Source organism: Danio rerio, chromosome 5 (genome assembly GCF_049306965.1).
Source record: "Danio rerio strain Tuebingen ecotype United States chromosome 5, GRCz12tu, whole genome shotgun sequence".
Classification (NCBI taxonomy): domain Eukaryota; kingdom Metazoa; phylum Chordata; class Actinopteri; order Cypriniformes; family Danionidae; genus Danio; species Danio rerio.
This window is the reverse complement of record NC_133180.1, coordinates 60900862-60924911: the sequence shown is the minus strand read 5'-3', so window position 1 is coordinate 60924911 and position 24050 is coordinate 60900862. Positions and strand designations below refer to the sequence as shown.

The following is a 24050-nucleotide window of genomic DNA, read 5'->3' as shown; positions in this document are numbered from 1 at the left end:
TTCTCGCTTGAATATATGTCTACAGTAAAGCTGTACAGCTTATCCACATATCATATGAGAAGCACTTCTTACAAAACAGATGCTTTAAACGTATAAATACTTATTTATAAATGTTTATTACTGACATTTCTATGAACAGGATTTGATTATCTGAACAGCAGATTAATGACCGTGTGATATCGCCTACGGTAACGTCTGCAATTATATAAAATAAGTAAATGCAGCATTTATACACACACACAGACCCTTATAGTCTCCGATATGGTACCAATTACGGGTAACGACACACAGCATAATGTTACATTTAGTCCTTATTTGAGTTCGAAAACAAAACGCAACATTGCCCACAGTCAGAGCAAACCTCTCATCTGTGTCTGTAATCTTCAGCAGCACATGTAGCCTCTGTTAGAGAGTCATTTTGTCATTCCGAGTTCATAATAGTCCAAAAGGCGACAATAAACATGGCAGTTTGTTCATGATTCTGGTTGCTGAAACAATTTGCTCCTGTGTTTTGTCTTGCTTCTTTTTTTTCGCCCCTCACTTTCGCGTATGTCCTTTTCTTTCTGAATGGATCAGATGACGGAGACATTTTTTTTTCTTTGCTGTGTATTTAAAAAAACATGGCGGTTCATTTGTTTTAATTCTGGCTTAGCTCCACTAAATCGTGACATATGTCTGTAACCAGTCAGCGTTCAGCTGCGCATGTAGATCCACCTTTTGGGACTCTTTCTCGTGTTTGGTACCATTTCGAAACAGTGGTTCGGTTCAGAACTCTATTTGACAGTGGAAGCGGCCATAAAAGCGTACCAAATCGTATCATACCACTCAGTGGAAACGTTCCATTAGGTACCCTTACAAAGGGATTCCCAAAAAAAGTATAGTTCACTACTGACAGTGGTACTTTTAACAGTGGAAGTACCGCTCCGTGGAAATGAGGCAATACATGTCAGATTTGAAGATTTAAAAAAGAATAATGAGATGAATGCAGAATGTCAATATTGACGTGCTTTTTGTTTTGTTTTTCCTCCCCATCGTTGTACACAGAGTGGAGGTGGATATGGTGAGTGTTCTTCAACTGTGCTCTCTCTCTCACACACACACACACACACTCAAAGTTACCTCCAGTAAAACAAAGCACTGCACTCCTCTCAATAGCGTAGCGTTTCCTGCTTTTTTCTCTATATCCTTCACTGTCGTAGCTCTGATATCTTGATCACTTTTTTCCATCTTCTTTTCTTTTCTTGATTCACCTGAAGACAATAATTCTTCTTGGGAGCCCTTCCAGTCTGGTGAGTGTGTCAGATATTGTGATAATAGAATATGGTTTATGTATTATAATTGAGGGCTGAGTGTCAAATCGAGATGTTTGCTTCATCAGGTGGTAGAGGTTCTTACAGCGACATCGGTGGGCCTGTCATTACAACACAAGTGACCATCCCTAAAGATGTAAGTTAGAGAGATATGATGTGAATTTTTTTTTTTATTTAATTTATTTTTTTATATAATTGGGTGTCATTTTAATGTTTTTAAAGTCTGCTTTTGATTTATTATGTTTTTTGACATTTTGAGAAGTTAATTTCTTTTTGATTTCTTAGTTTTTTTTTTTTTGGTTAAGGACTTAAATCATTTTTGTGCCTGCCTTTTTTTTTCTGATTAACAAACATGTCTCAGCTTAATTTTGACACCCCTTCTTAACACAAATACATTCAACTACTTGTATATATCTGTCTACCAACTACCATCCAGGGATTGTTCTGATAAAGCTTTACTTGACTATTGTTTTAGCTGGCTGGCTCCATCATTGGGAAAGGCGGACAGAGGATCAAGCAGATTCGTCATGAGTCAGGAGCATCTATTAAAATCGATGAGCCTCTGGAGGGCTCAGAGGACAGGATCATTACCATCACAGGTACACAGGACCAGATTCAGAACGCCCAGTATCTACTACAGAACAGGCAAGTCTATCACCTATTCTAGCACTTTAACTCCACTCCATCCTTGACACCTAACAATCTCGTGATCTGACTGACCGGGTGTGACAAGCTGCATGCATATTTTTTGCGCTCACTAAAACTAAATCTCCTGTGAATAAAGTTGTTCCAAATGGGATTTTGTACCAACAAGATTACATTGCAATTCCACTTGATTGCATTACGATTTTTTTTATTTTCCATATCTGCCTTATTTGTACCATAAACAGAAGGTGTGGCTTGTTTGAAAGTAAATGTGCAAGGCTTCTACTTAGCTTTGGCTGCACATAAACAGCCAGTTAGACTTCTTGATTATACATACTGGTGTAGACATTTTTCACAAGACCCTTTCAATGGTTATAAGCTGTTTAAATTTGATACATTTAACATGTTTACATTTTATAAAGCTATACTTTGTATTATATTTGCATCAAATTACTAATGCAGTGTCAGTGGGAGTTCTTAAAGGGTTGGTTCACCCTAAAATTTGTATTACTCTCCAATTCCCTGAGACCTTCGTTCATCTTAACACAACTTGAGATATTTTAGGTGAAATCTGACAGCTTCCTCATCATCCAAATACATTGTCAAAACAGTTCTTGTCACTTCAGTGGTTCAACTGTAATCATATGAAGTTGAAAAGACACTCTTGGGTACCAAAAACCTGTAAAAAATAGCTTGGTTCGCCCATGTCTTCTCTTCCTCATTCTCACCAGGGTGTACTTTTCTATGGGCATTTTCTTATTGCCAATAGTATGCGCACAAAGATGACCTGATGGAAAGGATATGTTGGCAAACAAAGTTGTTTGTACAGTTAGTTCTTTTTTTTTTTTTTTTTTTGCACACACAAGTGTTATTGGAGCTTTGTATGATTACAGTTGAACCACTGAAGTCACATGAAATGTTTTGATGATGTTTTTAGTTCGTTTCTGAACTTAGAACATCTCTAAACTGTTTCAGTCTATGGAGACTGAGAGAGCTCTCAGATTTCATCCAAATTATTAACATTTTTGTTCTAAGGATGAACAAGGGTCTCCGGATTGAAAAAACATGTGGATAAGTAATTTATAACAGAGTTTAATTTTGGTTGATCTAATCTTTTAATGTTAAGACCAAAAATAAAACAACAGATTTTCATTATTATCTAATGTATCTTGTCATACCTGGTTTGTACATGTCTACGCTTAACAATCAAAACAATTTTCTGCAAAGTCTTCTGCCTCTTGTTGCTTTTTAATTTGTGGAACTAAACTATATTTTGTTAAATAGTTCTCTATATTTACTTCATGCTTCGTGTACATTTGACTGCCCTCTCATGCATTTCTCTTTGCCTTATCTAACAGCTTCTTACTTTGGGATTTCCATATAATTTTGGTTTTGTGAAATGTGTACAAAGGGGATTGTTTTATCAGTTAAACATTTGGTTTAGATTCAAATCTAATTTACCAAGGGCCAAATGAGCGGGGGGACCTTGGAGAGTGAGAGGGAGAGAGGAGTGAACGCTGGCTTGCTTCTGTGTGGAAGACTTGTGATTTTGTTGTTGTTAGTTAGATGAAGTGACAACAAATCACGGTCTGCCCTACAGCACAGGCCCAGCATCATCTGCCCCCACCCTCAAACACATTTCACCCACCCTAACTGAAGACACCTGCCAGTTTAACACCTGCTCTTGACTAACATCTGACCACATCTGTGCTGGTTTATGCTCTGTTTGATCTCAAGTAGTTTGAGTGTTTTTTTTTGCTATCACCTTTTTGATAAACCGCATGGACAAACAGGACATAAGCGAGCCTTTTTTTCTGTTTTGTGCTAACGAGACTGCTTTTTAATGCAAAATCATGCTGTATTAATATCATCTTGCGAATAAAGCATTCTTATGGTTCACTCTTGTTGAACAGGTATATAAAAATGGCCAATGAAGTCAGCATGAAATGACATTTGATCCTATGTACTTTCTTTATTGGATCGTGCAGCCATTAGCCTTTAAGTCCCATTTAATTTTATGCAGTAATGTAGTTATTATTGATGAAAACAAAGGTTGTTTCTTTGAATTGTTGCAAAAAATTCAAAAGATTGTTTGTTATTGACAATCAGTAGTAACAGTAAAATAATTGCGTGCATTTGTACAAATTAATGTCATGTAACAAGCGTTTTCACATCTGTACTACAAAAATGTAATCAAAACTTGCATTGTTTTTAATCCAAACCACATAAGTTATTGTTCAGAACAGTGAGTAAATGTGTTTCTGCTTTAATTGTTTGATTGAAATGAAGTAAATAGACAACACCACATGAGCCTAGATTTTAGAAGTCAAAATTCTTGCTCTTTGTTAAAGGAAAAATTCTTCCAAAAATGAATTACCCAATCATTTACCCACCCTCAAACCATCCTCAGTGCATTCTTTTAGACAAGCACAGTGTGAAGGGGATAAACTTAAGTTGGAGCTAGCTTCAAGTGGGTGGGACTTGAGCTCCAAGTGGGCTGTACAAACCTGGAGTTTCTATTTATTTATTGTCTTGTACATGTCGCAAAGGCTGTTTCTCAATATGCGTTCTTCAGCGATCTTGCGTCCTTGTGTTCTCGTGGAATGTCATCATCAACTGACAAACCTCCCTTATATTCTTTATATTAAGGACGCATTTATGCAGACTTGAGCACTGAACTCTCTCTAGAAGTCCAAGAAGTCCAAGAAGTCATTGCAAGGTGGGAAGTTCAGAGATGTAACTTATTTATCTCTGGAGTTCCCTAAATGAAACGGTGAATATAAACATTACCATTAAAATCTTAATAAAGGAATAAACAAATTAAGGGTGTTTATTTGCTGAAATTTGTATTAAAATTTATTTTATTTATATTGTGCAATGTATATTTATAATATTTTATGCATGGTATATGTTTTGCAAAGGGGAAAAACAGAAAATCGTATGAATGCTGTAATGTTTAAATAATTTTTGGTTTAAAATGCGTGACTGTCACGAGACCATCAGGAAGAACGCAGTATCTTAATTCTCGCAGGACGCGTTCTCTGTTCTCGTGGTCTCCTGAGTTCGTTCTTCTGAGGTGACCTGGCAAGACCGGTCTTCACAAGAACACAAGTCTGTTCTCCGAGTTCTTGAAATTGAGAAACAGCCAAAGTGTCATATTGTTCTTTATGAATGTCTACACCCACCCCAGCCCTAAAACCAACCTCACCTTTTTTAAGACACTTTTTTTTTTTATTTACCAACATTACCAAGGCAAAAAGTTTTAAGTCAAAAACAAATATTTAAACAAAATATCTGATCTCTTTAAAAATAAAGTAAACATACGTGTTAAAGAGAATCTTAAACTTGATAAATAAAATGTTACAAAGTAATACTGAACAATCAGCTTTAAGGTATAAATAATGATACATTAAACCTCAAACTCTGTAAACAACACAAATTATGATAAACAAATCTGAGCTTGCAAGTAATTGAACTAACCTTCATTATTCAAATACATACTGCAACATTACAAATTATGAAGTTGAATAACTACATTTCCCCCTGCTGTTTCCATACAAGTTTAAAGAGAAAGGTAAAAATCACTGCAGTGTTTGTTTGTCTCGGGTAATTAGTTTACCGCTATTACTGAAATGTGTATATTCCATACAAAGTGTGAAGCATATTGGTTAATTCTACTTGATTAAATCACGGTGCGCTAGCAGCATTCAGAAAAGTTCAGTGTTTCCAATGTCTCCATTGGAAATGGCAAACTGACACCTTAAGCTTCTTGGCATTGCTTCCAAGGCGCACACTTATAAGCCACATTTTAATTATTCTATAGCGATTCATACTGAAACTACATATTGAAATTTAGTTTGTTTATCGATATTGACAATGGTGTTTGGTCAATAAATATTGAGACCGATTTTAGCGCACAGCCCTCGTTAAGCCTTTGTCAAATAAATAACTATTTGGTCATTGTTTTATGCAACAGTTGTTAGTAATGCAGCATTTTCCTATTGGTAAATGCAGTGAATAAGAGAACTCGTAACACAGCCTGCATGTAGTCCTGCTTTTACAGTTAAATGTTTTAAAACCTGAATTGTGCTAGAGATCTATATCTTTTGAAAGTGACTTTAAGAGACAGTACATGATAAAGCCTGTGTTGGGTTCGTTTGACTTGCATGAATTCGTTTTAAATGAGCTACATGGTAACATTCAAGTTTAAGCATACCTGCTAATATATCAAAACCAGAGTAAAAATGTTGGTTTATTTCTACAGAATTTGAGCTAAAGAAGCCAACATTCTGTTTTACTCATAAATAAGGACAACAAAATGGTTTAATATTTTTATTATGTTGACTGTAAACGTTTCAAATTATCTCTAAGTAAATGAACTTGATTTATCTGTATTATAAACCAGATGCAGTGTACAAATGCTATGCTGTGAATACTGTATTTACTTTTTATTATAGTAGTACATATACAGTTGCTTTTATATTGTTTATAGTGACTGCAATATTCTGATTATGAATCACTTGGCTGCTGGCTGAGCTTTTTCCAGAACTGTGAGGTTTCATCTTTAGTCTTAAGCGTGTCATTTCCTCTTTCAGCGTGAAGCAGTACTCTGGACGCTTCTTCTAGAGGATGGAGACTGAAGCCAAACTGCCATACCCATTCACTTCAACTTGTTTTCAGAGCCTACATTCCTCTGCTTCTTGGGTAGATGTGCTCCCTGCCATTTTCTCCTAACAATTTTTTTTTTGAAGCAACACATTTGAAAGAAAAGTTTTTTTTTTTCTGTTAAAAGCAAGTGGATCCTCTTTTTTTTCTTTAACATTTTCTTTCTGCACGCAAATGTTTTCCATTTATTGATTGTACTGTTTGGTATATAGAGGGAGCCCATCTGTGATGTCCACTGTTGGCCTTACCAGAGCCGCATGCTAAGTCTGCAACATGCAGAATGTCTTTTTTTTTTTTTTTATTTGGCCAATGAATTTGAATTGCCCCATTATCATCTTGACTTCATGATTAGACGTTTGGGTGAAGTGTAAATACTGTTTTTTTATTTTTTATTTTTTTATTTAAAGGAAGAACATCTATTTTGATTTGAAAAATGGGGCTATCGAGAATGAGCAAAAATTCATTCCTGAGGGACTTTTTTTTTTTCTTTCCTTTTTGTGCTGATTTTTGTCAACCCGATTTCGAGATCAGTAAAATTTCAGGAGATGAATGAACCGTTTGTACTCCATTGACATTGGGATCCATTAAATCTTGCTGGCGCTTCTTTTGTACGTCTGTTTGTAAGCATTTTTACCATTTTAGATGGATCTTTCTAGATGCCTTCTCTTCACAGTTGAGGGGAAATAATTTCTCTGTAAATTTAAAAAAACTTGTGGCAGGTCTCTTCCATGTTTTCCTGTATCTTTTTCTTTCTGTTCCCTCTGGTGTCTTTGTAGAATGTGCTGCAAATCTAAAAAGTTAAATAAAAATAAAGTCTGTGCCACCTTTTACTAAACTTTTTCTAGTGTTTGTGATTTTTGTTTGGTGTCTCTGTTTTGGTTGTAGTCCATTTTGTAATGAATTAATATTCTGAATACATAGTTAAAGTATGTCTTGAGGGTTAGAACAATTGTGCTATACTTGATAAATTATAATATATTGAATTGCAATAATTTATGTCAATAACAATGATAAGCTCAGTACTTTTTAACTCTATATTGATCTAAGGTCTTAAAGTATTAAAAGTTGATAATTTAGATAAATTTAAGGTACTTAAAATGTCTTGCATACTACTGTTACAAGGTATTCAATTTTGCATAATTTTTTATCATAAAGTTGTATAATTATAGTTGTATGCTTTAAAAGTGTAAAGTTTAAAATTGTGGGATGCTGTATAGTTTACGGAATCGACAGAATCATTGAATTCATTCACTGCTTTGTTTACTGCAATAACCAAAGCAGCACCATTATTTCTGCTGTTCTATAGACGAAACCTTCTGGATTAACATTTTTATAAAGTATATGAATTGTGTAATAATTAAGTTTAGGATTAGTTTCTTACAACCAGTATTTAGTGAATATATTTAAAATGTTGCCAATGTTACCAGTTCAGACTTAACGTGGTGATAAAGTCTTAAGAATGTATGGAAAGATTCTTAAAAAAGGTCCTAAAAGGTATTGAATATTACTCTGATTTCTGTACCCTGTAACAACAGCTAATCTGTTTTATAATTATTTTTTAGAGAATGTACAGGTGTTATATCTCCCAGGACATGCATATATGCTCAAACCTTAAAAAGAAAGAAAAAAAAAACATTTGCTGCTTGTTTAAATTACTTATTTAAAATGAGCTGAATTAACACAATTTTTGAGTTTTTGTTTTTTTTGTTTTTGTTTTTTTCAATTCACTTTGTAAAACAAAGTTTGATTTGTATTCGTAAAACATGAATAAATCATATGGAACCCTGATAGAAGATAGAAAGTTGTTTTTATTAATATTTTTAATTTGGCTTGTTAAAATAATCAAAAGTAATGACTATAGGCATTAAACACTTATTTAAAAAATAAATATACTATATTGAAATATTAACTATTGAAAACACTAAATATACAAATAAAGTCGGATTCTTATAAAGTACCATGTTTTCCTCCTTTAAATTATATAAAGGAAATTATTATATATAATAATTTATATATAATAAATTATTTATATATAATAAATAATATTATATATAATATTATTATAATAAATAATAAATAATATTATAATAATTATAATATAATTATAATAATAATAAATAATATTATATATAATAAATAATAATATTATATATAATAAAAAGGAATAATTATATATATAAAAATTTAAATTCCTCCTTTAAATTATATATATATATATATATATATATATATATATATATATATATATATATATATATATATATATATATATATATTCAATATATATATTCAATTTTTCCCCTTTCAGAGCAAGGACATTTTCACAGTATGTCTAAAAAAAAAAATTTCTTCTGGGAAAAGTCTTATTTGTTTTATTTTGGCTAGAATAAAAGCAGAAAAAAATAGTTTTAAAACTATTTTTGGGACAAAATTATTAGCCCCTTTAAGCTAATTTGTTTTTCGATAGAACAAACCATCATTATACAATAACTCGCCTAATTACCCTATAACCTGCCAATAATTAACCTAGTTAAGCCTTTAAATGTCACTTTAAGCTGTATAGAAGTGTTTTGTAAAAATATCTAGTAAAATATTTACTGTCATGGCAAAGAGAAAAAAAAAGAGTTATTCAAATTATGTTTATAAATGTGTTGAAACAATCTTATCTATGTTAAACAGAAATTGGGGGAAAAAGTTATATTTTCAATGCATGAACAGTACCAAATGTATGTGTGTGTGTGCGTGTGTGTGAATTATTAGCCCCCCTGAATTATTAGCGCCCCTGTTTATTTATTTTTTTCCCAATTTCTGTTTAATGGAGGGAAGATTGATTCAGCAAATTTCTAAGCATAATAGTTTTATTTTATCTTTGCCATGATGACAGTAAAGATTGTTTTACTTGATATTTCTCAAGACACTTCTATACAGCTTAAAGTGACATTTAAAGGCTTAACTAGGTTAATAAGGTGAACTAGGCAGGTTAGGGTAATTAGGCAAGTTATTCTATAACGATGGTTTGTTCTGTTGACTATTGAAAAAAAAAATAGCTTAAAGGGGCTAATAATTATGTCCCAAAAATAGTTTTTAAAAAATTCAAAACAGCTTTTAATCTAGCCAAAATAAAACAAATAAGATTTTTTTGTATTTGAAGAAAAAATATTATCAGACATACTGTGAAAATGTCCTTGCTCGGTCAAACATCATTTGGGAATTTAAAAAAGAAAGAAAAAAATCAAAAGGGGGCTAATAATTCTGACTTCCACTATATATATATATATATATATATATATATATATATATATATATATATATATATATATATATATATATATATATATATATATATAGCTTTTGAAAGATTTCATTAAAAGAGACAACAGAAAAACCCCTGTAGTTTGCTGTAGTTTCCACAAAATAGACTCTGGCAGGGTCATCAGAACATTGATGTTGATCAAACAGGTCGATTATGAAACTCTCCAGTCAAATAAAGTTAAAATCCTAAATTTCATTCGTCGTACAGGTAATGTTAATGTGCTAATCTGCGCAGTAGATAGATGGATGGATGGATGGATGGATGGATGGCAGGCAGGGCAGGGCAGGGCAGGGCAGGATGGATGGATGGATGGATGGATGGATGGACATAAAAATGAGTGTGCTGCTCTTCAAGTCTGCGCGTCACAAGGTCTAAATGATGCTGATGCCAGTGTAATGAGTCTAACATTACTAGGGAAATTGGAATCATTTTAGCGTGTCGGTTGGTTCGAAGAATCAATTTCACTGAGTCAATTACAAACATCTGAAAAAGCTCCCTTTCTTCGGCTAGCAAATATAGCATTTAAATGTTGCTATTTGTATTGTTCAATATTACCTTAAATTGTTTGGAATCACATTTTCCCGTCTTACATTCAAAATTACAGAATCACAAACTCTGGATAGACGATTCGTCCGAAGGATTAAAAAGAGCCAGTTTACATGAGTGATTCATTCGCGATTCGAACATCCCTGTTACAAATAGAAGAGCTGAGACCATACCGAGCCATATATCAAGCTGGGATTTAAAATAACCGGAGTACAGACCTTGGTGGAGTAATTTACACATTCGCTTTAGACGCGTGGACTCCGATTCGCTGTATGATACGGTTGCAGGCTTCGCTACGTTTGTAACCGGAATTCCAAGGAATTGTCAGCCATATTCAGCGATACCACGCCCGGAGCGGAGCCGTTAACACGGGAGGAACACCGTTCATGCAAATATAGGCTACCCAGCCGCAAGTTCATGGACTGCAGAGTTTAACGCTGTCTAAAGAAATAAAACTGTTTTAAGGGCGATTCTCAAGTATTTATTTTAATCAACCGGTCTGCAATGGAGCTATGAAGTCCAAACGATCTGTTGCTTTTATGAGTGATATAAAACACATACCAGCCGCATAAGGATTTAAGTAACTGTTAACCGCTAACAGTTACACCTGAATGGTGTATTATATCATTGTCGTGTTCCAAGACTTGCAGAAACATTAACGTTAGTGTATCTCAATGAGGCTTTATGAATTGCTTTTCAGAGCGCAGCAGATGAACTCCTTCTCTCTCTCTGGCAATCTGGTCGATTTGGATTGAGTTGGGACTGATGTGCTTTCAATGGCATTTCTGAAAACATCTTAATTGTGAAGTGACAGGGAGAATCATGACGCTGGACTCCATCATGGCGTGCTGTCTCAGCGAGGAGGCGAAAGAAGCGCGGCGGATCAACGATGAGATCGACCGACAGCTCCGGAGAGACAAGAAAGACGCCCGACGCGAGCTCAAGCTGTTGCTGCTGGGTACGAGGGGATTTCGCGTGACTCTGACTAAACTTTTCTTCGCGTCTTAAGACATGCAAATAGAATTTACGAATTTACGCAGGCATCTAAACATAATATATCGTTTATTCATTAAAATACATTACGTACGTTGTCTGAGGCCACCGATTGAGTCTGCACTGTTGTTCACTGCAAACAAGTAACGTTATAACGTTAGATCAGCAAGTTGTCTTTATTTTGATTCATACAGTAACGTTATATGTTCGACAGGTGGAACAACTGTTGCAGACACGGTTGGTTGTGGATGTCTCGTAGTAGCGTGGCTGTAGGTGTGATACCAAATTCAGGAATGTTCACTTAAACCGATTCTTTTATCCAAACGAATCGATTAATAAATAATTTATTTTTTATTATTATGTTTTGATAAGATTTTTGGGGGGGTAAATATCTTATGGGTAAGAGGCTATGGAGTAACGTTATTCTATACTAAAAACGAGGCGAATTATTATCTTAAGGATCTTAGAACTTTTATATTTAACGTAATGAATTCATATTTTGACTTAACTGCTACAAATTCAGTTTAACAGTAGCTATCCGTGTTTCAAAACATTTTTGATCAATATACAGCTGAATAATAATAATAAGAGACAACTTAAAAATTGTTTGGATTGCCAAATGTTGATGGTTTGGAAACAGAAATATCAGTAACCCTTTAGAATAAGTTTAAAGCTAGTTAATGCATTTACTAACAAGAACAAACAATGAATAATACATTTGATACAGTTTTTATTCATGTTAGTTCAAGTTAACTCAAGGTGGATTAACCAATGTTAATCAGCAATCATTTGGATGTTAATAATGCAATATTAAATGTTGAACTTTGATTAATAAATGCATTTTACTTCATTCATTCATTCATTCATTCATTCATTTACCTTCTGCTTAATCACTTTATTCATCAAGAGTTGCCACAGTGGAATAAACTGCTAACTTATCCAGCATTTGTTTTACACAGCAGATGCTTTTTCAGCTGCAAACCAGTACTGGGAAACATCTATACAAACTCATTCACACACACACACACACACACATACACTACAATAAATTAAGCTTATTCAGTTCACCTATAGTGCATGTGTTTGGACTGTGGGGGAAACTGGGGCACCTGGTGTCTCTCATTTTAATTAAAATACATACGTTTATGGCAAATACAGATAATAAATTCAGAAAAAAATAATGTTTCCAGTGCTGTAAATTGGTCATTAGTCGCTGGCCTTAGTAGGTGTAAAGTCGATTTTTGAGCAGGAAAAAAGTAAGCAGCTACAGTTTTAAAGTGTCTGGTTTTGAGAATATTTTTGGCAGTCAGGCAACAAGCTAGAAATCTGCTCAATGTAGCTTTTTTTAAATATTGAATTTCCTATTGCTAAAACTTTACTTTCTGTGTGTTTGCTTTTAGGAACTGGGGAGAGTGGGAAAAGCACCTTTATTAAACAGATGAGAATCATCCATGGCTCAGGCTATTCAGAAGAAGACAGAAAAGGCTTTACCAAGCTGGTCTACCAAAACATCTTCACGTCTTCACAGTCCATGATACGAGCAATGGACACTCTCCAGATTCTCTATAAATATGAACACAATAAGGTGCAGTAATTTGCTCTATGTACTCTCACTCTTGTCAAGTTTCTGTGGATTTGTTTGTTTACTTTGATGTAGTCAGAGGTCCACTCGGAACTTTAAAAGAGCATTCATGAAATTATTTTAATAGGCTACAGTCGTGTGAATGATACAGAGGTGTGTCTTTTTGCACATCCTATTAGAGCTGCATGATATTGGAAAAAGTGGACATCGTGATATTTTGTTATTCTCTGATATACATTGCAATATGAATATAATTTCACAAAAGATGACCTAATTAACTTTACATGTAAAGAATCCATGCATCTGCATAAAACATATTAAGTACTTTGCAAGCATAGATGAAAACAATTGAACAAAGATATATTTTTTTATTGTTTTGTGCTTTAAGGTTTTCTTTGGAGTCTAAGAACATAAATTCAAAATTAATCAAATGGCATTGTATTGTCTTCATTGTATAAATAATTAAATACAATTTAATCTTTGTCAAAACTCTAAATCTGAACTCTTTTTAACTCTTTAAATCTAAAATTTCTTGATTTTTATTTGCTAGATATTTTAGTTACAGTTCCATAAAACACATCCAAATAAAAAACTTTCTCTCTTTTTGGGTTCAAATTTGTAATGACTCCACAAATCATGATCTGAAATGTGGTCATTGTAATCACAACTCAACAATGCAGATCCTGTAATGTGACTACTGCATATTCGCACATCGTAATATCGATACTGAAACGATATATTGTGCAACCCTATATTCTATGCATATTGGGCTCCTACTCAACTTTAAGTGGCAGTATGAGAGTTACAGCAAATTGCATCAAAGCAGTTTTACTACTCCAAATTTATTAAACGTATCAAAAGAAAGCACAGAAGCTCCAAATATTAGCTGTCATTCAAATAAGTTTGGCAAGAAGTAGGTCAAACATGAAGTCAAATACCCAGAGAGAGATACAATTATTTTGACTAATCATCTAGCCCAGGCTTAACACAATTAACCCCACCCCAACTTATGAAATTAATTATACCATTTTACTGCCTTGCAGAAATGTGCCGTCTCAGTTTTTTCCCATTTGTAGATACCCCCAAAGGCAAACCCATTTTCCATTGTGTGTCATTGAAATATTATGGAACACAGCCTCAATCAAGTTCCATCTTATTGGGTCAGATGTATTAAGATTAAACTTCAGAAATTCTCAGAGTTAAATGGGTCAAATAAGTTGTATCCAGGTTATGTCTAAGTAGGCTACAATGAGATTCAATGCTTGTTGTTGGTTGTGACCCATTGGCTGAAGCATTAATTCGTAATAGTGTTTTAAATGCACTGCATTGTTTTCTGTTTTTCTGCTCACAGGCCAATGCAAACATTGTCAGAGAAGTGGATGTAGAGAAAGTCTTCTTGTTCGTCAACCCCTATGTAGATGCGATTAAGAGTTTATGGAATGACCCAGGAATTCAGGAGTGCTATGACCGGAGACGAGAATACCAGCTCTCAGATTCCACAAAATAGTGAGTACATCTTAACTATGGGACTCTGGAAACATGCAAACGCCACACAGAAACGCCAATTAAGCCGAGGATCAAACCAGCGACCTTCTTGCTGTGAGGTTACAGCACTACCTACTGCGCCACTGTGTCGCCTGAATTAAGCAAAGTAATTAATGACAATTAGTTGACATTTTGAGTAAACATGTGCACACCATAACCAGCAACGAAAATGTTTAATTTGTTAACACACTTTACACCAGTAAGATAAAAAGCAAAAGCAATCATAATCTGTTCACCTTTTATATTGTTTTAACTGAAAAACACATCACAGAGCACAGTCAAAACTGATCAGTATGACAGAACAGTCTGAATAGTTTTAAAGTTTAAGATATACTGACGTCATTTGAACGTTCTTTCATTTTCAAGTTACTGTACCATAAGTAATCCATTTCACAGAGCTTTGTCTTTTTCCACTCTTTGCCAGAGATGTATAATAACGAACTACTTTACTACTGTACTTAAGCACTAAAAGGGCTTTATTCTGTACTCTACTGGAGTATTGCTTTTTCTCCTACTTTCACTTTTTCTGAAGTACATATTTTCGATGTGTTTAATACTTTTACTCTGATAGATTTTTTATGTTCTCCATGGTTACTTGCTACTAGGGGTGTCAAAATTATTTATATCGGTTCAGTAATAGATTATAACCGGTTATTACGTACTGATGTCATTTATCTCCTATAAATGATGTTGCAGTAGAATACAATGGCGACGGAGGCGAGGGCGAGTAAATAATGCTCTTACTACTTAAAAGGTAAATAATTGTGCACAATTCAACTGCTTTGTGGTAAATCAATTCTGAAACTTTTCCTCTCCTCTTCGCTGGATCCTGACACGAGCGTGCCTGTGGTGGGAGTTTTGTCTGTTACGGATTACCTGTGATAACCGCGTATTATGCACATATAGACTGTAACCACGGCTGTTTTTCCAGCCATCTGTGAACAGCGCTTTCATTTCTAAAGCCGATCGCAGCCATTTCTGTTGAGCAGGTGAAGACAATGACCAATCATCGGGGTGTTAGACCTCGCCTGTCAGCGCTCAAAAAGCAAGCGGGATAATATTTACATTAGTTTATTTGTTATAAATGCTCATACTGTCTTCTGTGCATGTACTGGAGTTTGGTTTGTTACATTCAGAAAGAGTGTATTCTTTGAGGAGGTCAAATTAAGGGTACAGTTCATATATCTTAATGCTGAGTAATACAAAATGTATTACAAATAATATATAAATATAGATATATTTATAGATTTTAATAAAAAAAATTGTGTTGTGAAGAAAAAAATCTAATTATGTATGGAAAGCATCGTCAATGCTCTGAGATGCACTGAGATATCAAATTGAACCGAATGGATGGCATGATAAATGGATAAATTATAGACCTTTTTCTTGGCTGCGACAAGCGTCTTCCAGTATAATGTTTAGAACGTCTGTTTGCAGCATTTACAACTGGAAAATCGTGATCCAAAAATGGGTTTAATAGCATTACTGAGTGTTTTTGTAACACACAACTTCGAAAAGGTGTGTGTTAAAGCTGTTATAATCTACAGGATCTGTGGTTCAAGCGCGAGAGAAAAACAGTGTCGTAAGCCATGTTTCTTTTCGTTCTGCTTAATCACGTGCCCCAAAAAAAGATATTTAAAATGAAAAAAGAAATAAAAAAACAATATGTCTTTTGAATGCTATCTTTAATAACTACATTACACAATACATGTATTTTTACTTTCATTATTTGAGTAGTAAATTTTGAAATAAACTACTTGCAATACTTAAGTACAAAAAATGTTGAATACTTTAGTACTTCCACTTAAGTATGGTGCTTAAAGAGCACTTCCAATTTCTACTCGAGTCACTATTTTGATAGAGTACTTGTACTTTTACTTAAGTCTGGGTTTTTAGTACTTTATACATATCTGCTCTTTGCTGATATAAAACTTGCATTTAAGCCACTTTGGGATTGTAGTCACCTGAATATAGTTACGTTTTGGTCTTTTATCACACAAAAAATAATTTGCTGACTTCTCACTAGACAGCAAACTAATGACAGGGCTCCCTTACCTGGCCCTGATTGGTTAACCTGTGCAAAAAGTAATTGCACTTAGCCTTATTTTACTGGGATTGGTGTACTTTGTCAATTTGGCTGTTTACGGTAAATGTATTAAAATAATATGACAATAAAAGAAAAGGAAAGTTTTTTAAAAGGTTTGACTGAACAAAGGTCTAATGTGTCTAATGGGTGGATATACCCTGCAAAAACTATCAACACTAAAATTAAAATGTGATTTTGACCTTAAAGATGCAGCAGGTGATCTGCCTAAATGCTATCCGTTAGCATTATATCTTTGAAACACAATCCTTCCCCTGACATCCAAAGCCAAGCCTCCTGAAACCACAAACGTGCACAATAAATATGACAGTAAACAACCCACTACAAGATCATGTCATTCGTGTCATAGTAAACTTTATAGTACTTTATAATGCTACAATTCTGAACAAAAAACTGTATAATATCTAGCAAGTTTTTGGTTGTTTAGCATAATGTGCAATATTTCATGCATGTCCTAAACTTACTATGTTTACTGTTTGGCCAGCAGGGTGCAGGAATTACACTTGTTGCTAAACCATACTTAGATGCTATTTCAGATCGAATATTCAAAGTAGCATAGTGAACAATATAGGGACCGCGTCACAGGTTGTCATTGTTCAAAAATGAACCAATGTGAAAATCTAGGTGGAATAGCGCTATTTACTTCTGTTTTGTTTTTAAACTAAATAAAAATCTACATTATCGATGCTGTCCTTATACATTTTTAAATAGTCACACCTTTTGCCGGAAGATTTCAGTGGCTAAACATCACTTCCATGCATATAACCCATTCATAAATCAACAACATCTACATAAGCTTGGTGACTAAAATTGTTTTAAAACAGAACATTATTATCTTTCTTTTCCTTTTTCTTTTATTATCTTTTCCTTTTATGCTCCGGTTATAAACTGTTGCAAAAATCATTGGAATGATATCCAGACAATCAGTCTTTAAAGTTAAGAAATTACATTAAAAAATGTAGTCAAAAAATTAAAAAGTCTATTAATTGTCATCAATAAATGTTACACCTGCAAAAGAATCTCCATAACAATGGAAGTTTTTGTTTACTCAAGTTTTTGTACATTATGAATAACAAATTTTCTATTGAGAAAATTGCACTAAATATTAACATTTTATAACTGTACTAAAACAATATATTAAATACATGGAAGTTTTTTTTATTATTTGCATTATTTAAAAGACTAAAATAAATAAGCTAACAATTACCACAATGCAAGACCACAATGTAAAGACAGAAAGATAAAATAATAATGTGACAAAAAAAGCTCCATTTATCTAGTAGATATTGCCTATATATATATATATATATATATATATATATTTTTTTTTTTTTTTTAAATATTTCCCAAATGATGTTTAACAGAGCAAGGACATTTTTACTGTGTGTCTTATTTGTTTTATTTCAGCTAGAATAACAGCAGTAATACATAAAAAAAAAAAACATTTTAATGGTCAGAATTATTAGCCCTTTTAAACTATGTAAATGTAATTCTACCTGTAAGAGAGGTGTGATAAAACAAAATACTGACACAGAAATGCATAACATTTCCCTATGATGCCTTTTTGTCCACAGTTATCTAAATTCATTGGATCGCATTGCCAACCCTTCCTACATTCCCACCCAGCAAGATGTGCTCAGGGTGAGAGTGCCCACAACAGGCATCATCGAATACCCCTTTGACCTACAAAGCGTCATATTCAGGTGAATCTTCTCTATATATTTAATGTTTTGGTTAGGTACAGCTCAGTTTGTCCAGTTCAGGTCAGTGCTCAAACGTCTTTTTACCTAATAAATTCTGGATCCTCCAACAGGATGGTGGATGTTGGGGGTCAGCGATCAGAAAGGCGAAAGTGGATCCACTGTTTTGAAAACGTCACCTCCATCATGTTCCTGGTAGCACTCAGTGAATATGACCAAGTTCTCGTCGAGTCTGACAATGAGGTAAATCAAGCACCTACCAACAGATGGAGCTAAAGATCTTACTCGCAACTTGAAACTTTAGCAATACTGTATTTGTGTATTGGCTTGATGCACAGGCATGTGGTTACAAAACAACAAAGAAATGGGTCAGTGACAAGCATCTTTATTACTTTATCATATACTGTATGCGTGTATTATGGCTATACAAGAGTCAAATGAATATGTATTTTCAATCATCATAAGAATAAGTGCTACACGGATTTATTTTTTCTTTAAAATATTAGAATGTGCCTTTTTCCGAGAAAACAATATGAATGTCATACATTTTACCATAATTTTGCAGACACCCAATTAAATGTATTTCAATCTAACAATACCTATCATTATTTAATTATTTTAGAACAAGAATCATTTGATGACACTATAAAGGATTGTTTAAGCATCAGAGTGCAGCCAAAGAATATTAATTAATTATAATTTTAAGCGTAAATGTCTCTATATTTGCATCGCAATAGTCAAATTTCATGATGTGCAATGTTGAGTCTGAACTAGAGTTGATTAGGAGCCACAGTTCAAAACATATGAGTTTAACCATAATAGAGTGAAAGCTTATCATCTACATGTGTTTTTTGAGGCCTGTGATTGTATGAGCATTTTAAAAGCATTCAGGCATAGGAAATTGTACCATTTTGTAACATTAATAACAATTCTTTTGATTGAACTATTTTTACAGTGAAAACTATTTAGTGTTATTTAACATTTCATCTATTTAATTGCTGTACCTAAATACTTTTTTGAGTTCTCAGAACACTAAACTATAAAACATTGTTTATTTCATTTGTATGGTGGCCGAGAAAGCTTAACGCTGCAATTTAAGAAAGCACATGTAATTACAAAAAACACCAGCAAATAAAGAAACAATCTTCATCAATTTAACAGCACATGTGTTGCAAATGGTCACACTACAAACAACTGAAGAAATGCACTGCAAATTGGTCAAAACAATTGCAAATATTCTCGTATCACAATGGAAATGTTTCAAGGGGACCCAAAAACATCTCGGGATGTTAAAATAAACGAAAAACAATTCACCTTTCAAAGACCACCAGTCACTTCACTGAGCAACAGTCACGATATAATAACACATCCATATCTCAGCAGGGTCCGTCATGTTTTTGCGTCCCCTTGAAACATTTCCGTTGTGATGCGTGGATATTTGCAATTGTTTTGACCAATTTGCAGTGCGTTTCTTCAGTTGTTTGTGGTGTGACCATTTGCAACACGTGTGCTGTTAAATTCATGAAGATCGTTTCTTTATTTGCTGGTGTTTTTTGTAGTTACATGGACAATAGTTTTAAACAAAAGAGTCCCAAGGGCTAGTGTATAGTAATTGAAAAAAGAAATATTGTAAAGTGTAAAATACCTTTTGAATTGTTAAAATTATTTCTTATTAATTGCTTGCTTACTACTCAAATACGAAGTAGTAGAGGGAGCACATAACAATTATTTATTTATTTTTTTTACTTTCCAAACCAATACTAAATATTACTCTTAAAATACACTGTGCGTTAAGCAACATGCATTTGTAACACCAGAAAAATTATACTTAAAAAAAAAATGCATTTGGTTTGTGGTGTGCAATGCTGCCTCGGTGTTCATGTGATCACATGACCAATTGAGAACAAAATATGTTTTCATTCTGAACCTTAAATGAGAATCTGTGCTCATTTTAGCAATGTTTGAAAGAAAGCACTTTATTTTTTTCTCTGAAATTGTCAAAAGCAGCGAACATTCAGTTAGTGTTGATTTCTGGACTAAAGCTGTATAAAAATAACCACTGAAATGGGCTTGTTATGTTATTTTCCCCTACAGAATCGAATGGAGGAAAGCAAAGCATTGTTTAGGACGATAATAACATACCCCTGGTTTCAGAATTCATCTGTTATTCTTTTTCTGAACAAGAAAGACCTTTTGGAAGAGAAAATAATGTTTTCACATCTTGTAGATTACTTTCCCGAATATGATGGTAAGTTTAAAAACACAGAGTTCCATCAGATTTTAGGACAAATTAAAAACTATGAAAATTGTGATACACTGATTACAGCTATTAGACTGATTTGCTAATGCTTAGCAAATGAATTGATTTACAGTGTTACATTTTATTAGTACTCCTGACTTGCATGACTTAAGCCATTTTCCCATTGGTAATATATATATAAGAGAAATGCTTTAAAATCCCATCCTCAAAATGAATCCTGTTTACCCAGATCAACAAAATACCCAACTATAATTTGCTGTTTAGACTAGTATTTGATGATTTCACTTTTTAAAATTCTAAAATAATCATTTTTAGACATTAAAAACAGCTTGTTATGCTACTTAATGTTGCAAACTTATATTTTCTTATTATATTATTCTACTTGGTCTGTATAGTCATGCAAAAGCTTGTTTGTAGAGCAAGTAGTTTGACCGCTGTCCGCTGTTTATTGTCCCTAGTCATTTCTCCCATAGGCGACTGAATCGGAAGTTCTAAAACAATCACAAAAATGAGCACACTTCCGCATTCAAGAATGAGGTCAATAATGGTATCAATTTCAAACGTTTTTGTTGTTATTGAACAGACAACATGCTTAAACTATTTTATGTTTTTAGCTCAAAACTGTCTTATAAATATACACTAATATATTCATCAGGGTATCCACGGGGTCTTAAAAAGTCTTAAAATGTTGAAAATCTCAAAAACTAAATTTAAGGCCCTTAAAAAATTTTACATTCACTGAAATTTTGTGTTGTAGGTCCTAAATCTTTTTCAACAGGTATTAATTTTTCTTTGATCATGTACGGCTACCCAATCTGACCATTAACACCTATACAATCAACCACATTTTATTTAAAAATATAATTTATATACTGCTGAGAATGCTGACCTATATATGTTATTATTAAACTATTATTATTGTGGACTGAAGTAATAGGCAGCTTTGTTTTGTTCTATTCTTGGTAAGGGTTATAGGGTTTGTGAATGGATATATTTGAAAATTTATTTTAAAATATTCAAACAAAGGCATCACAGTGGCGCAGTGGATGGCACAATCGCCTCACAGCAAGAAGGTCACTGGTTCAAGCCTCGGCTGGGTCAATTGGCATTTCAGTGTGGAGTTTGCATGTTCTCCCCATGTTAGCGTGGGTTTGCTCCAGTTTCCCCCACAAGTCCAAAGACATGTGCTATAGGTGAATTGGGTAAGCTAAATTGATCGTAGTGTATGAGTTTGTGTGTGAATGTTTCCCAGTGATGGGTTGCGGCTGGAAGGGCATTCGCTAAGTAAAACATATGCTGGATAATTTGGCAGTTCATTCAGCTGTGGCAACCTCATATTACAATAAAAGTAACAAGAAAATAAAATGAATGAATCAATATTCAAACAAAATTATTATTACTGTGTTATTAAATGTATTAAATTTCAAAAAATATTTTGGTAGGGCAACTGAAAATCTTTTCTGACAGGCATATTAAAAAAATCCTTATAATTTAGCTCTATGTAAGTTTAAAATTTTGTTCATAATAATCTTAAAATGTCTTAAATTTAGCTTGATGAAATCTGCAGAAACCCTGTTTATGTTTTGGAATAAGGGGTTATAGGCCCACAAGGAATCTGCATGCGTTAACTAGGCAGATTAGGGTAATTAAATTTTGTATGTCAATGGTTTGTCCTGCAGATAATCAAAGAAAAAAAAAAGCCTTAAGGGGCTAAACATTTATGACCTTATATGTTTATTAAAAAATTAAAAACTGCTTTTATTCTAGCTAAATAAAACAATCAAGACTTTCTCCTGAAGAAAAACTAGTATCAGACATATTGTGAAAATGTCCTTGCTCTGTTAAAAATCATTTGGCAAATATTTTAAAAATAAAATAAAAGGGAGGCTAATAATTCTGACTTCAACTGTATTTGATTGTAAAAAGTTATTTAGGTTTTGAGCACCAACTCTTAATCATTCTGCATTTGTTTTTTCAAAATAATGTGCAGAAAGAGCTAAAATGATCAGCAGATTCTATCTGGTCTGGTTATGAGAATTACATTTCAGTTTTAGGTTTGACCGCAGTTAACCAAAATGTATTTTCCTCTTTAAGGACCTCAGAGAGATGCTCAAACTGCACGGGAGTTCATCCTGAAGATGTTTGTCGACCTGAATCCAGACTCAGAGAAAATCATTTATTCTCATTTCACATGTGCCACTGACACGGAAAACATTCGATTTGTGTTTGCTGCTGTCAAAGACACAATCTTGCAGCTCACGCTTAAAGAATACAATCTGGTGTGAAAGAGGCTAGTTCTGGTTTTTGTCATCATCTTGCCTGGTTAAAGGCACTCATCGGTTAATGCAGAGAGCATTTAAAATCTGCTTTTATTGTTCGAGCTGTCTTTCCTCCCGGATTCTGCTCAATGAAACTGGACACACAAGTTATTTATATTTAAGAACTGTAACACAATCTGCTCTTGACTGCTGTTATTTATTTGCACCTCAGAGCTTCTCTTTGGGGTTCAGTTTAAATGTTGTTATATCACTTTAATGAAAACAAATATTGCGCATATTATCAAAGATTAAATAAGTAAGCTATAATTAGTTTTTTCTTTTATTTTAAGCGTTAAACTTCTTGCTATAAATGTTACGTAGAATCCTCTATTTTGGGTATATTAAAGATTCTGTGTGGTAAGATCATTAAAGAGCAATGAAAAGTACTTCATTGACTTTTAAAAGGAAAATATCATGTTACAGTTTCAGAGTAAGCTTAGTAGAGTAGGGTCTTTTTTACATTTCGCCAAACATGCTTTGGGGAATAATACTCATCAAGATTAAATAAGCATATACATTAAAAGTGCCAAAGTTCTTCTAATGTGGCAGTTTGTTTTATTGCCAAACTATAATAGCTATAAATGTGGTATAATTGCACCACATGCTAAAAACTACCATTGCCAATTACTTCTATACCATACTGCTGTTCATGATCTGATTCATTAAAAATTATCAATGTTCAACATCAAGCCTTAACGATGTGCCAATAGAGCCGATTCCTGTGCAGTCATTTTTATTTTAAACTACAAATGTGCCCTTTAGATATTTTCTGCAACAGTTGCTTTTTTTATATATAAATTACCCAACACATGTCTCAGTGAGCAAATGATGCTCTTTTTTTGTACTGACTTGACCCTGTGATTAGTATAGTGAATTCAAGCTTTGGTCAGTATGTGCAGTTGTTTTTAAAGATAGTAGGATTTGTAAAAAGAGTATCATGTGGTTTGATGTATGTCAAAGAAATGAATGTTTTGTGTTCAGTCAAGAGTAAAGGACCAAACCGATGTTGCCTCTTCTTGCTGCTTTTTTTGGCTTAAATTAAAGCTCTTAGTAATGAAGTTTATAAAGC

General features: G+C 33.5%; 3 protein-coding genes and 1 non-coding gene across 7 annotated transcripts in view; 3 read left to right on the top strand and 1 right to left on the bottom strand.

Moving 5' to 3' along the window:
• Positions 1-7455, top strand: part of hnrpkl (heterogeneous nuclear ribonucleoprotein K, like) — a 37130-nt gene extending 29675 nt beyond the window's left edge. For 2 of the 4 annotated variants that reach the window (NM_212991.3, XM_073950095.1), the window contains 5 exon segments: positions 1045-1060; positions 1257-1289; positions 1379-1446; positions 1786-1955; positions 6551-7455. In NM_212991.3, coding sequence (NP_998156.3) covers positions 1045-1060; positions 1257-1289; positions 1379-1446; positions 1786-1955; positions 6551-6581 — 318 coding nt within the window. In that variant the 3' untranslated portion in view covers positions 6582-7455. 4 annotated transcript variants of the gene reach the window in all.
• Positions 1-24050, bottom strand: part of LOC141385623 (uncharacterized) — a 355697-nt gene that overhangs the window by 252105 nt on the left and 79542 nt on the right. The gene's annotated exons all lie outside the window — the stretch shown is intronic.
• Positions 3467-3570, top strand: dre-mir-7ba (microRNA 7ba). Its single transcript, NR_029919.1, has one exon. It is a non-coding gene; the product is annotated as a microRNA 7ba (primary transcript).
• On the top strand, positions 10640-22951 carry gnaq (guanine nucleotide binding protein (G protein), q polypeptide). The gene is given in 7 exon segments (NM_001144799.1): positions 10640-11437; positions 12873-13057; positions 14406-14560; positions 18278-18406; positions 18517-18646; positions 20498-20651; positions 22758-22951. Coding segments are annotated over 7 exon segments (1080 nt in total). The 5' UTR covers positions 10640-11301; the 3' UTR covers positions 22949-22951.